At 45.3% G+C, this 15,445-nt stretch overlaps 1 protein-coding gene across 3 annotated transcripts in view; it reads right to left on the bottom strand.

Annotated features, from left to right (window-relative positions):
- Positions 1-15,445, bottom strand: part of PPFIBP2 (PPFIA binding protein 2) — a 134,717-nt gene that overhangs the window by 96,583 nt on the left and 22,689 nt on the right. For all 3 annotated transcript variants that reach the window (XM_045557425.1, XM_045557414.1, XM_045557415.1), the window contains exon 2: positions 5,669-5,764. In XM_045557425.1, the coding sequence (XP_045413381.1) occupies positions 5,669-5,732 (64 nt within the window). In that variant the 5' untranslated portion in view covers positions 5,733-5,764. The remainder of the gene's footprint in view (positions 1-5,668; positions 5,765-15,445) is intronic.

Raw genomic sequence — 15,445 nt, 5'->3', positions numbered from 1 at the left:
TCTTCTTTAACTGTCATAAAACAGGCTCCGTTTAACTATTCCTCGTCAATGAGTACAGCTTGTAGATAACTGCATGAGTAACCTCCTGCACAGCAAAGGGGAATAAGAGGCCCTCTGTGTCCTCACCACGTGGCTCTCTGGTCCTGTGCCAGAAGTGGCTTGACAGAGCAGCCAGTGAATCTGTTAGGCCACAAATGAAGCCCTGTGCAAAGTTAGCATTTATGGAAGTTGTTCTGGGCCATCCAGAGAGATGTAATCAAGCAATATATAGCTCAATTTCAACTGTCAAGAGTTTAATTCAATTATAGTGTTATTCACAGGCAGAATCACAGAGGCCAATCAGCAGGAAGACTAGATCAAAGGTTAACATCCTACTGGAAACTATAACAATGGTCTTTTGTATTAGAAACAAATCATTATTGGCACAGGGCCTAGAGTCTCTAACAGGTACCTCTTCCCAACTTTCTCATATAAAATTCTAGGGCCTCAGTTAAGTACAGTCACACCTGGGGCACACCTAGTCAGATTTCAAGAATTCAACTTTACAAGTAGTTTCATTTAATAGTCCTACTTCTGCTTACAAGGTACTTCCGTTTGCATTTACAAGAATCAATTTCTATTAATCTCTCTCACACCTCCCAAGCTGCTGACCACCTTGAGATGAGGGTCATCACACCAGTGGCTCTGTATTTGCCACCTGTGCATTAGGATGTCCTCTTAGAGTACTCCTGGTTTACAGGAATGATGATCATCTGCATTGTCTGTATTGTTTTCAAAGATGGAGGAGGCGGACACTGTTTTTTTGCATTAAAGGCTTAATTACATAAACACTGATATCACATGCCCATAGTGCACTCTCTTTAGAAAGAGTTCTGGAAAATAAATGGTAACCTATCATACTACAGTGTAATTAACAAAGGGAAATTCCCTGTTATGCAGTGGTATGATTATCAATAATCATTACTGAAAGAACTGCATCCATGTTAGTAGGAATCTGTGTTGTTTTTGTATAACAGGCTACTATTTGGGGAGCATAGGAAGCTTATAAAAATGTCTTCCATTGAAATAAGTGGTAATTATGTTTTCAAATAGTGAGATAATACAGGCTTTGGGCACTTGTTTGAGTACTCTAACAGATCCAAAAACATTTGTCTTTTGGTAGCAGTGGTGGCACTACTTGACATCATTCAATCTCAAATTAATAAGACTATAGAGGAAGATTTAAATGTTCACACAAAAAATGTCATTTCTGCGGGATCTGTGGTATCATGATGTGGTGCTACAGTTTTCAAGCCTTCTTTTAGTTGTGCCACCCTTAAGCAAAGGAACCCTTGCTTAGAAGGAACAATGTATAAGAGACGAGAACAAAGCCACTCTGGCTAAGGGATTGTGAGCAAGAGCAGAACCGTACCCTCTTCTCAGTTAACTCTTTTCTCCTATAGACTTCCCAACACTGCACCATAAAACCAACCCAGGAATGAAAGGAGCTTAGAGAAGACTCCGATGCCCTTGGACGCATATCTTAGATTAGCCGTTTACCAGTGCTATGACCTCGGGTGGTAAAAATAATAATGTTAATAATACTAAAATCAATAAAACAAATAACTTACACCAGTTGAGCACTTACTAAGTGCCAAGCACTACTCTAAGTACCTTATCTGCATTAATTCAATCCACACAGTAATATGAGATACGTAATATAATTACCATTATTTTATCTATAAGGAAATTGACACTCAGAAGAATTAAGCAATTTGTGCAAAGACCCCACAGCCAGTACACAGTGGCTGAACTGGGATTCAAACCCCTACAGGCTAACTCTGTAGTCCTCATTAATAACCACAAAAGTTCCTAACCTCTTTGGCCCGGTTTGGCTCAGCCACCTTGAAAATAGGGATGGTATTAATAATCTTGAGAAAAAGTGTCCTGAACAAAGACATTCAATAATTACCATTCTTTTCATAAGGAATAGCATAGAATACATGCCCTCCAGTTACTAATAACTTCAATGTTGAATTATCTGTCAAATATTTCGTGTCAAATGTCTGCGTGAGCCAATTACTACTTAAGAGATGGCTCATAGGACATGCCAACTACTGAGTCTTCAAAAAAAAAAAAATTAGTGATTTGTTATTCCAAAAGACTCAGCCAAACAAAGGCACAAATAGAGAAAATAACAAATGAAGTGTAGCCACATACAGGCTATATACAGAAACTAATAACTGCCTCTTAACCAATGAAAAGGAGATCCGTTCACAAAAGTAAATAGAATATACATGTGACAAATATTTATTAAACATTTATTACGTGCCACAGACCAATCAAGGCACTAGAGGTACATCGGCAGAGCCTCTGTCCTCATGGAACTTACTTCTAGTACAGGAGGCAGACAATAAACAAAGAGATAAATGTGAATATAATAGGTCTGCTGGTGATAAGTGTTACAAAGAAGTATAAACAAGATATGAAGAGAGAGAGTGACGTGGAAATGCTATGCTAGATAAGGACAGGGAACACCTTCTGACATGGTAACATTTCAGCATAAATCTGGATCTAGAGGAGAACATTCCAGAAGGGACAGCAAGCAGAAAGGCCCTGTGACAGCCAGCAGACATGGCTAAAGTGACATAGCCAGGGGAAATGTGAAACAGATTCAGCAAAAGCCAAATCACATTATGACATTGCTGGCCATGGTGAGGACTTCAGATTCCATCCTGAGACAGAAAGCCACTGAAAAGTTTTGGAGAGAGGAGTGATGTGATTTAATTTAAATTTTAAGGCTTACTCTGTGGTTCCATGGAAAACCATCTATAAGGGGGCAAGAACAGAAGCAGAGACCAATCAGAAGACTATGTGCCAATCTTGTAGACCCTGGGAAAGTCTAGCGATGAATGTGAAAGCCTTATACAATGAGAACCACAAAACTCAAATGGGAGAAATAAGGGCTTCCAAAATGAGAACTCCACTGTGTTCCTAGAAAAGACTCAACATGATAAAAGATTTTTTTTGTCCCTCAATTTACCAAGAGCTAACATTTTATAGGGCTTACTACATGCCAGGCACTGTTCTAAGCACCTCACGTGTGTTAACATAGGCAACTCTCTAAGGTGGGTACTATTATTATTCCCATGATAAATATGAGGAAATTGAAACACAAATCATGCAAGTACTTGTCAAGCTAGGATTTGAACCAAGTAGTCTGGCTACAGGTATTCCTCCCTACCGATCTGCAAAGGACCAATCTACAAAGAATGCCTTGGAATATCTTAGACTTTCTACAAAACTCTCACACCTATTCCAGACAGTAGCCCTGGGAGCCCTTCTAGATGTAAACCTTCCAGGATAGAGGGCTAAGGAAATGGAAGGAAGGACACTTTGTGCTGAAAGGTTTGGAAAATAGGTCTCCTGGGGTCCACACAACCAACACTTAGGGCCCTTCCCTCCACACCTATCCCAGATTCTCAACTGCATATCCTGGGCCAAGGCAAGGCCTTGAGGATCAGCCACATAATCTTCTCTCAGAGGCAGAAGGAATTTTGTCAAAGGCTCCATCATTTTATGAATTCCTGTGGAGAGAAATTAGGAGGCAGGAAGAGGCACTAAGCCCACACAAGGCTGCCTTCTTTAGAAGGTGTCTCATTCACCCCTCAAGGATTCAATATTGTCAAGACATCAGTTCTTCCCAATATCATCTATAGATTCAATCCAATCCCAATCAAAATCCCAGCAAGTTATTTTGTGAATATCGATAAACCAATTCTAAAATTTATATGGAGAGGCAAAAGACCCAAGCTAGCCAACACAAAGTTGAAGAAGAACAAAGGTGGAGGACTGACACTACCCAACTTCAAGACTTACTATAAAGATGCATTAATCAACACAGTGTGGTATTGGCAAAAGAACAGACAAACAGATCAATGGAACGAAATAAAGAGCTCAGAAATAGACCCACATAGGCCAGACGTGTGCAGTGGTTCATGCCTATAATCCTAGCACTCTGGGAGGTTGAGGCAGGATTGCTTGAGGCCAGGAATTCAAGACCAGCCTGAGCAAGAGCAAGACTCCATCTCTACAAGAAAATAGAAAAACTAGCCAGGCATGGTGTCATGTGCCTATAGTCCCAGCTACTTGGGAGGCTGAGACAGGAGGATTGCTTGAGCCCAGGAGTTTGAGGCTGCAGTGAGCTATGCCATTGCACTCTAGCCTGGGTGACAGAGAAAGACCCTGTCTCAAAAACAAAAAAAAAAAAGGAAAGAAAGAGATAGACTCAAATTAATTAACTGATCTTTCACAAAAGAACAAAGGCAATATGACAGAGAAAAGATAGTATTTTCATTCATCCCTCACAAGAGTTCAGCCAGGGGTCGACCAGATTCTCCTCCTGGCTCGTTGGCTGGTGGTCCGAAGTGCTGACCACCTCAGCTATTCTGACAGTGTGATTCTGTGGCTCTTATCTCAATGCATGTGAGCCCCTGGGAGCTTCCAGATCAGGCTCTTTAAAAAGATTGCTAGGAAATCTGCTCTCTTGACTGTTTCTTCTCAATAAGGCATCAGAAACCCTATTTAGAATAAGATATCTCAATCTATGAAGCCTCTGAAAAGTGGGACATTAGTCATGGCCTCTCAAGGGCCTTTTGCTCACTGGGAAATTAAGACCCTGATAGATGATAGCAAGAACATGTTACAGTGCCACCAATAACCTGAAGAAGCTACGAGACACAGACAACCTTTCCTATCTCAGGCTCAAGCACCCAGAACCCTCTGTGAATCAGAGTATCTCTGCAATTGGAAGGAAAAGCAAATGCCCAAAAAGGGGCAGAGTTAGGTACCCTGCGTACTTCTGGGGTCTAGCCACACTCAGCCCAATACATTCCTTCCCTGTCCCCTTCAGCCACAGCTCACACAATGAGGAGAAAAGTCCTGAAGAAGCACACACGGTCCACAAATAAGGCCACTGAACTACATCAGTGAGGACAGAAGAAAGAAGAGCTGGGACCTTTTGGAAAGGTTTCAACACCATATAGGTTTCTGGGCACTCCCATCAAATTAATCAGCCAGAATACCCACTGGCAGTTCTTTCCAATTAACTACACAGTTTTGTTGAATCTTTTCAAGAGAAAGTCCCCTGCTGGCTAATGTGAACCTTAAAACCAAACAATCAAGGTGGATAAAAACAGTATGACATTAAGAACATTCTAATCATTAGATGAATCAATACAAAACTGCCTTTCATCTCCAAAACACTCAGACCAGCTGAGGAAGTGAGCTGACACCTATGTTAGATGGTAAAGTCTGCTAGATTTTGAGTTTCAGCTCAACTGTAATAAGTTATAATGTGCTCTGAAAAATCTGCAATAGAACCAATCTCATTGCACCCAAGTTGCCTCGCAGCCAGGGTCCAAACTGAGACAGAGCTATGTCCATGCATGTGGTACATCCACACTATCTCCACAGAGACCTAAAGCATCACACCAGACATCAGAGAGTTCTACAGGTTTGTACTTTAAAATAGAGATGACGTGCACAATAGCATTATTTAAAAATATATATAACAAGAGGCTTCTCTCTATGCAAAGAAGAAAAAATAATAATAAAGAGTAAAATGAGAGAAAAGAGTTTCTGAAACATGGAAGGAGAGGCATCGGTTGTTGGGATTCCCGGAGCATACCTGCAATGATCCCGTCCATTTGCTCCAGGGCAGCTTCCAGCGCATGACTAGCATCAGAAGCCATGACTCTTTGGCCTGCTCAGTCTGCTGCTCTTACTGAAAATCCAAATACAGAACACAAAAGAAATTAGAGAGCCCCACATTAGGCACACAAGACTGCAAAACCCTTTAATTTCATCATCACACAAAGCACTTTCCTAAGAATCCTAGGAGCCCCCACATAGTTTCTGCATCTTCGGGCCCTCTCCCTCCTGGCATGAGTGCTCTTTTCCCACGAATCTATAGTACATGATCCTGTTCACTACTGTAATGAAAAGCTACCAGGGCTCTCCGGAGTCACCTGCAGCAGCAAGACAGCAATCGTTACACCTCGCCACGACAGTCCCAGGCGGGGACTCTGTCAGGGCATACGCGGCACTGGGTCGGTCACAGCAGACATTTCACTGTCATGTCTGCATTTGCCCCACACCTGCAATGCTTTCTTTGGATAGTGTGATCCAGGCTGAGAGGCCTCAACTGCCACTTCCATTCCTCCAAAAGGGCCTGTGTGCCCTGCCTAGGAAGGTCTTCTCAGGCACAACGATGTGGAGAGAGCACTGGCCCAGGAGCACCGTAACAGACCATCTTAGATCCACTCTACCCAGCACCATTCAAGGTTCAGAATCCCATCCTCTCAGGGCGGAAGAACATCTCCAAGGATACATAGTCTAGCCACTTCCCTAAAGCTGAATCTCCCCTCTAAGGGTCCTATCTACAGCCAAAGGGAGCTACCAACTCCCTACACCACACCCCAATCTCTGAGCAACTGCTTCCATCTCTGGACAACTCTGTCTCCTAGAAAAGTCTTTATCTTAAACTCTCTTCCTGCAGTCTCTTCTCATTTTTCTTCCTTCCTACTCCCTCCCTGAGTAGCAGGGAGGGACCTACAAGAGCACTTGTAATCCTAAGAAGAGACTTAGCTCATGTCTGTAAATTGGAGGAGTCGTTTGTTTGCTCATTCAGCAAAACCTACGCGTGTGCCTAAAGGGCATAAGTGCTGTGGGGAAAGGGCATGGCTCCCACACCCAGGCATGGCACAGGCCAGGAAATAGACAGTTCTGAGGGTCTCTGCTCATTTCCCCTATGAAGAGGGACCTTTGCAGTGAAGAGAGGAAAATAGGCACCACAGAGGAGTGGCTTTGGACGTGGCGTGGATAAGGATTTCAGGAGCACAAAGAGCCACACTGGACGGGATTGGCAGTAAGCAGTTAAATCCACAGCTCTAGAGTCAGCCTAAGTTAAGACCCAGCTCTGCCACGTACTTCTGAGCTTCAGTGTCCTCATCTGTAAAATGGGGATAACAGCATCTAACTCATAGGATTGATGTCATGATTAAGGGGTAATTAAAATTTCATAGAAAGCACTAAGTGCATTCCCTTGCCCTAGAAAGTGTTCAATATATGTTAGCTATTTTTGCTTTTTGGTTTTGTTAAGTGAGGAGATAACCTCAGGACATATTTTTGCCTGAACAGCTCCGATGAGACGTTAAACAAAAATAGGGCCAGATGCAGTGGCTCACACTTGTAATCTCAGCACTTTGGAAGGCCAAGGTAGGAGGATCTCTTGGGCCCGGGAGTTTGAGGCTGCAGTGAGCTATGATCAAGCCACTGCACTCCAGCCTAGGTGACAAAGTGAGACCCCTCTGTCTCCAAGAAGGGAGAACTCAGATAAGCTCAAGAGGCTGGTTTATTTGAAGAAGGAAGAAGGCAAGCAACCATGCATGTGGAGAGGGGAGAAGGTAGTGACTCACAGCTGCAAAGGCCAAGCAGACACTCAGCCTTGGGGCCGAGAACCACTGCACAGTTAGCTTGGAGAGAATGAGGAGGGGAGCTCATGGAGGGGGTCGGGGAACCTCACTGGCACCTCAAACCCATGGCAGGAACCAGACAAGGCTACAACAAGGAACAAAGCTGCTCTGAGCTAAGAACAACAGCTCTGACAGCCACAGAGCAAACATGGTATGGAAACCTTGGGGTCTCAAGGAAAGCCAGCTTGGGTAAGACTAAAAGAAGGGGTAGCAGGAAAAAGGAGGGTAGGAATAATCAGCAGATTCTCATCTGTTCAACATGAGGGATATTCAAATTTTGAAATAATTCCCTCTAAAAACTTCCCACTGCTCTTCGGGTAAAATTCCAAACTCCCTACTGTGGCCTGTGGAAGACGTGCTGCAGGATCAGGGAAACCTCACCTCTCTTTCCTTGTGGTTCCTCATGTTTTAGCCACCTTGGTCTACACTCTCTGCTCCCCAAACACTCCAAGACCGTTTCCTCCTCTGCAGGTTTACACCTGCCATCCCACTGCCCTGAGCTCGCTCCCCAGCTCTCTGTATAGCTGATTTATTCTCATCCTTCTGGTCTCAGCTCCAAAGCATCTTCTCAGAGAGGCCTTCCCCACACCTCCTCCAAACCAAAGCAGCCCCTTCAAAGCATAGCAATTCCAATGTATCTTGGTCCGTGCTTTTGTTTCCTTACCATCTGACCAGCTTTCTCCATGGAAGCAGGGGACCCTGCTTCACCCCACTATGTTCCCAGGGCCTAGCAGAGTACCTGGCACAAGGAAGTTTATGAATAAATGCTTGTGAATAAATAGATGGATCCATGCAGCCAGCATTGTGCTGGGTCTGGGGGAGCAGGGTGGATACTAATAAATCAGGCCCAGTCTCTGTCCCCATGGACCACATGGTCTAGTGTGAGAAGACAGATGTATGAACAAATAATTATGACACAGTGTGAAGTGTGCTAATAGAGGTAGGTGTGCAGTTTCCCTGGGTCTTGAAGGACGAGTAGGAGCTTTCTCAGAAGATAAGGAGGAGAATGCTATTCCAGGCAGAGGGGGTGGTACAAGAAAGGCAGGAAGCATGTAAGGGCAGGATGTAGTTGGCAAAGACCAAAATGGTTGACGAGATCATACAGGAACATCCAGCTGGTCAAGATGAGTCAAAACCTTCAAGAATTCACATAAGCAAGACAAGGGCAATTAATGAGAGGAGCTTGAGAATCACACCTACTACTCCAGAGGTCTGGATACCAATGCACAACAAATCAAGTAGCCTCAGATACAAACATGATAGAGATTTTTAAAAGAAAGGTTTCATATGTCAGCATACTGGGCCCTCTGATGAGCCATGATTGGCCCCATTTGGGGCCCTAGTCCCTGGGTGAAAGGGGAGAGGGCAGTTAGAGAGCAACAAGCCCAAAGGACTCAGGCTATGGCCCCCTGCAACAGAAGGACCATGAAGGAAGACCCACGGGCCCTCTGCCCAGTGATGAGTTTGTACTTGGCAAACAGCAAGCTGGGTGGACCCGTGGGAGCCGGTCTGAGATGAAACATGAGTCAAAGGTGTATCCTATTCACAACACATGACTTGCATCAGAGGCCACGACTCCTTGGCCTGCTTAGTCTCCTCCTCCTCTTACTGACAGTTCAAATACAGAACAAAGGAAAAATTACAGAGAGTTCCACATTATGCACACAAGACCACAACACCCTTTAATTCCATCATCATACCATGCACTTTCATAAGAATCCTGGTAGCTGATGGGATTCTGACAACTCAGAAACAGCCAAGTGGAAGAGGCTCCAGGTGAGGTACTGGGTGGAAGGGGTGCATGGTGCTTTCCTGCTCTCTCCAGGGGCGCCACCCTCCCAGCATTTCCATGTGTTCACTAGCCAGGAAGTTCTCCAGACTCCTTCATTTAGGGTTTCTTATGGAGGCCCCATTACATAGGCATGATTGATTAAATCATTGGTCATTCAATCATCAGTGATTGAACTCAATCTTCGGGGCCGTCCCTTCCCTCCCGCAGAGGTAGGGCAGAAGGTTGAAAGTGAGGCTGAAAGTTCTAACCCTCTAATAGCATGGTTGGTTCCTCTGGCAACCAGCACATCCTCCAGAATCACCTCATTAGTGTAAACTCAGGTAAAGTTGAAAGGAGCTTATTATGAATAACAAAAGTAGCTCCTCTCACCCCATCCAAGGGTTTTAGGAGCTCTGTGCTAGAAACTCAGAAAGAGACCAAATATGTATGTATTATATTATAGAAGTTTCCCCTTATCCTTGGGGGATACATTCCAAGACCCCCAGTGGATGCCTGAAACTACAGATAGTACCAAACCTGTATATACAATATTATGTTTTTTCCTATACATATGATGAAGTTTAATTTGTAAATTAGGCATGTAAGAGATTAATAATAACTAATAATAAAGTGAACAATTATAAAATATACTGTAATAAAAGCATGTGAATGTGATGTATCACAAAGTATCTTATTCTGTACCTTGGGTAACTGGAACTGAGGCAAGCAAAGCTGCAGATAAGGGGGCGCTACTGTATATCACGGTATCACAGGGCTCAGAGGCAAACGTGCCACCTGACACATGCAGTGTATTCGGTGTCTTCCACATCTGTTCCTGCCACAGGGACACAGTATCTCCCTTAGGAGCCTGAGTTCATCAGGGACACAGGGCTGAAGTGTGCGAAGCTCCAAAAGGAACATGTCATGAGGCCTCCTGGAGAGAGATTAAGGCGCAAAAGCCGGATAGCATCAGGAAGAGGCAATAATCCAAAGAGGCTAGGAAGGAGGGCTAGAGTCCAGGTCATAATCCAAAAGGACAGGTGAAAATCAGGGTGACATCTAAGCAGATGGTGGGCAGTGGAACTTAAATCACTTTCCCACCAATGAGAGGGAAGCTACTGTAGCCACCCAAGGACCTGACCCAGTGTGGACAATAGGAGCAAAGAGTGTACCTTGGGGAGTCTAACGGGGAGCACCCAACCTGCCCAGGAAAGGAAGGAGCAAGCACAGAGGAGGACAGTGCTCTTAACATGCTCAAGGCAGTGGCAGTGGTTATATTGGACAAAATACCTTTCCTTCTCTCTGGACACTTAACATAGCTCTGCATTTGACCCTGAAGCAGGCAGACTTCTGATACCAAGAAATTGGCTCACCCCTGGCCACAAAGATAAGGCAGGGCATGTTGTTTATGAAAAGAAAATGTGTGGTCCTTTCATTATTAATCCTTCCCTTCACTCACAGGCCTCTGCAAATGCTGCCATCTTCCCATCTGTGATAGTGTCTGAGCCTGGGGCTGCTGCTAACACAGGACTTTACCCTTCTCTTTGCTACCAGACAGGGGGAAAATGCCCCCCACCCTTAGCTGTGAAAACAGCCAATGAGGAAGGAACAGCCATGTTTTAGAATGACAATGCATGATGACAGATGCTATAGTCACATGAACTACATCACACAAAGCCCAGTTTGGCACCTCAAAGTTGATTAGGAGCCAGGCACAGTGGCTCATGCCTGTAATCCCAGCACTTTGGGAGGCCAAGGCAGGAGGATCATTTGAGGCCAGGAGTTCAAGAACCAGCCTGAACAAGAGTGAGACCCCCGTCTCTACAAAAAATAGAAAAAAATTAGATGGGCGTGGTGGTGTGCGCCTATAGTCCCAGCTACTTGGGAGGTTGAGGTGGGAGGATCACTTGAGCCCATAAATTCAAGGTTACAGTGAGCTATGATTGTGCCACTGCACTCCAGGCTGGTGACAGAGCAAGACCCTAACTTTTTAACAAAAAAACAAAACAAAAAAAGTTGATTAATGAGCAAGATCTGTATATTTTCTGAAATTTAAGAAAGTGAGCCACAACAGGCCATCTATCATCCAGTATGTTCCGAGGCAAACAGTGATTTAGATACAATATTAACTGCTTTCATGTTCAGCAAAAGAAAATCAGAAGTAGGCAGGAACTACAGATTCAGATAAATCTGGGGCATGTAAACTTTAACTTATCCCATTCACACTGAACTGCAACCTTCCAATCCATTTTCTTAACTACTTTTCTCTCAATAAAAGTGGCTAGGGTTGCAACTGCCTTCTGGAGCAGGCTCACACAGCCCCGAATAGAGGAAGGAACCGGAAACAGATCTTGGAGTCCCTGCTACCCCTGCTCCACCAGGATCTCCTGAGCCTTGGAAATAGCTAAGCCAGAGCTGGGGCCTGATTCCACAGCAGCTGCCTCCAGCCAGGGGCCAGCGTCCCCACGCAGAAGGCAAGGCCTGGGAAGCAGCCCTCAGCCAAGGGCCCCACCACCACCGCAGAACTTGGACTCATTTCCTACCTCTCCCAGCCCCAAATGACCAACAGAAAATAAAGGAGTATCACCACATCATAAGAAACCAGTCTTTTCCCCATAATTTACAGGCCTCCCATAAACTACAGCTGCTCTTAACTGGTTATTTTAAGAAATACCTTTTGCTACCCCTAAGCCTGAGAGACAGCCTCTTAATGGGATGTAAGAAACTTACCTCTTTGGTATAGCAGAGCAAGAAGCCATTAGCAGCATCAAAAAATAAAAAGGAGGAAGACAGATGAAGGAAGTTGATGGAAGTGCCTAGATTCTCAATTATATCCCATATTCACCAATAACAACTTTCTTTTTAAAGCACAAAGAAAAAAGAACATACATTTTATAGCCAGACTGACTTAAGTTAAAACCTGGGCTCTGCTGCATCAACAGCTGCGGATCTTTAGACGAGTTATCAATCTCATCGTTCTGGGCAAAAGTAAACAAGGTCAACCTCAGGTAAATAAAGCAAATTGAACCTAAACATCTGATTTAATGTCACACTAAAATAACAGAGGAATTTATTTTGAAAACCAAATGCACAAGGACACAGAGAAAGTGATAGGAGGCATTAGGGAGATGCCAAGGTGACAGCTATGCAGCAAGCCTTCAAGGACAGCCAGTCCAGAAGCTCTGGGAGAGATTTCTTCAGTAATATGAAATGGACAGAACACATGATGCACCTGAACATTTTCATCAAGAGATTTATATAATTGAATTTAATGCAATAAGAAAATAGAAAAACCAAAACCAAGCAAATGACAAAAGAACTCCACAGAAACCAAAAGGTAAAAGTAACCACCATCCTAACAATGAAACACCACACACTGATCTCGCCAAACAGCACTGGCAGGACAAGGGGATAAGAAAGTGCTTGTGGGAGAGAGGACAGGACTGAAGCCCCATCGTCTAGCGTGGGACTCGTAAGTCACTAGATAATGAAAAAGAAAACAGAACATTTTTTTTTTAGAGGTACAGATAAAAATACCAAAAGAATTTTAAGTAGTTACATCTGAGGAAGAACAATGGGGTGGGTAGTCAGGGAGATGGCTGTTTTAACAAATCCCATACAATAGCTTGACTCTTTAAATTGTGTAGCTATATATTAACGGTAGTGATGAAAATTAAAATAACCAAAAAGATTAAAAGAGATAATGTGTGTAGTGTGCCAGTATTCCATCAGTGTGGCTTCTGTCTTCTCTGTAGTACCACATGTTGGGTAGGTAACTTAGCTACTTGCTACGGGTTTATCCAACATTATCTCACTTAATCCCCACACACCAGTTAGGAATTACTCTTCTCCTGTTGCAGATGAGAAAACAGATTAGGCAATGTGCCTGAGGATGCACACCCTTCTTCCTCCCATTCTTCCACTGTCCTGAAGGAAACCCATCTGTAGGGTTTTGAGCACAGGGGTGACATGGTCTGACTTACCATCTAAAAGGATTACTCTGGCTGCTGTTTGGAAAATAGACTGCAGGGGGCGCAGCGGTAAACACACGAAAACCAGGCAAGACTTGAAGGTAGCATGGACAGCAGTGATCATGGTAGATGTTTAATAATTCCTGGTATATGTTGAGGGCAAAGCCAGTAAGATTTACTGACAGATTGGACATAGGCATGAGAGAGAGAAGTTGAGTGTGCCTACAAGGTTTTTGCCTGAAGCCCCTGAATGGGGAGACCTGCTGGAGCAACAATGTGGGCTATCAGGGGGCAAAGTCAGAAAACTGTTTTTGGAAATGTTCAGTTTACAATGCCTACGGACACACAGAAAGACACGCTGAATAGCCATTTGGAAATAGGAGTCTGGTGTTTAGAGAGAAGTCTGGGCTGGAGATAGCAATTTGGGAGTTGTCTGCATCAAGATGGTATTTAAAGCAATTGCACGAAGTGACTCAAGAAGTGGTGAGGACAAAAATACAGGAGGCCCCAGGACTCTCTGCAACACTCCGATGCAGCCATCAGGGAGAAGAGGAACCAACAAAGGAGACTGAGGAGGAACAAACAGGCAGGGAAAGTGAGAGCGGAGCCCAGAAGCCAACGAAGGGTTTCAGGACGGAGGCTGCAGTCAGGTGCGCCAAATGCTGCTGAGTAAGACCAGAGCAGGTCTTCTCTCCAAACTCACGCCAGTGGTGAGCTCATCTGCTCCCACGGCCTCACCTGTCCCTGCATTACCTCACCCTCGATGACTGCAACAGCCTCCTGACTGCTGGCCCTGCCTCCAAGCAGCCCTCTTCATTCACTCTACACTAAAGGTTCGCCTATCTCAGTGGTCCCCAAACTCTGGTGTGAAACAGAATCGCCTGGAGAGCTGGTCAAACACAGAGGCCCTACCTCGTGTAAGCAGAGGAGGCCTGACCTTCACAGTTGAGCCAGTCAACGAGGCTCAGTCCACTAGTGATAAGGCGTGTGGTCGAGTTGGGGCAGAGGTCTGCCCAGGGGTGTGTGTACTGGAAGTTAAAGTTTCAACCAAGTAGGTTGAGTCACATGATTAAAGGCCATGAATTTCACCCTGTGGCTGGTGATGAGCCCCTGAGACTTTCAAAGGAGGAAGGGTGCTGGGTGTAGGGCTGTGTTTGTATTCCATCCCTTCAACTTTGGTCACATCAGAACCCCCTGAATGGCGAGGTCAGCTGTGAAGGTCAGGCCCTCCTCTACTAACACGAGGTAGGGCCTCTGTGTTTGACCGGCTCTCCAGGTGATTCTGATTCACACCAGAGTTTGGGGACCACTGAGATAGGCGAACCTTTAGTGTAGAGTGAATGGAGAGGGCTGCTTGGAGGCAGGGCCAGCAGTCAGGAGGCTGTTGCAGTCATCGAGGGTGAGGTAATGCAGGGACAGGTGAGGCCATGGGAGCAGATGAGCTCACCACTGGCGTGAGTTTGGAGAGAAGACCTGCTCTGGTCTTACTCAGGGCTTTCCTGCTTTTATGCCCATGTCAGCAGCTGTCCCTGCTAAGCTCCTATCTTCCCGTCAAGCCAACTCTTCCAGGAAACCGTGCTCAATCCTGCCCACCTAAATGGGATCGTCCCATCATCTCTTTCACCTGCAGGAAAGGGATGAGAGCAGCTGTGCACAGCCATCTCCCCGGGAACCCTGCCCTGTGTCTGGGTCCCTGTGGGATCCCCGTTCTGTAAGCACTGGAGAAATGTTTACAGATTTATTGATAAAATAAACTGATTCACCGTCAGTGGGAAACTAAAACCAGGGAGATAGTGGGGGCTGAGGGAGGTGGCAGCAGGTGCCCTCCATGTCCTCCCCCTCCCCCTCCCACACCTGACACCCTCCTCCCTCTCCATAGCCCCACACTGGGGATCCCCCAAATACTCCCCATCCCACCTCAGGGATGCCACACGGTCACCGGGCCAGAAACCCGGGAGTCATCCCTCGGTCTCACCTTTTCTCACACACATCCAGTTGGTCACCAGGTCCAGTAAAGTGTCCTTCCTCACCCCCCTCAGATCTGTCCCCTCATCCTCGCCTGCCCTGCTGCTGTCATCCATCAGAATTACCTTGTTGGCTTCCTAACCGGAAGCCTCCAGCCTCACTCCCACACACACCGCTCACCCTCCACACTGCTGCGGGGATAGGTCTACCTCCCAAACCTAATG

This window comes from Lemur catta, chromosome 7 (genome assembly GCF_020740605.2).
Source record: "Lemur catta isolate mLemCat1 chromosome 7, mLemCat1.pri, whole genome shotgun sequence".
Lineage (NCBI taxonomy): Eukaryota > Metazoa > Chordata > Mammalia > Primates > Lemuridae > Lemur > Lemur catta.
This window is presented reverse-complemented; position numbering and strand designations above follow the sequence as displayed.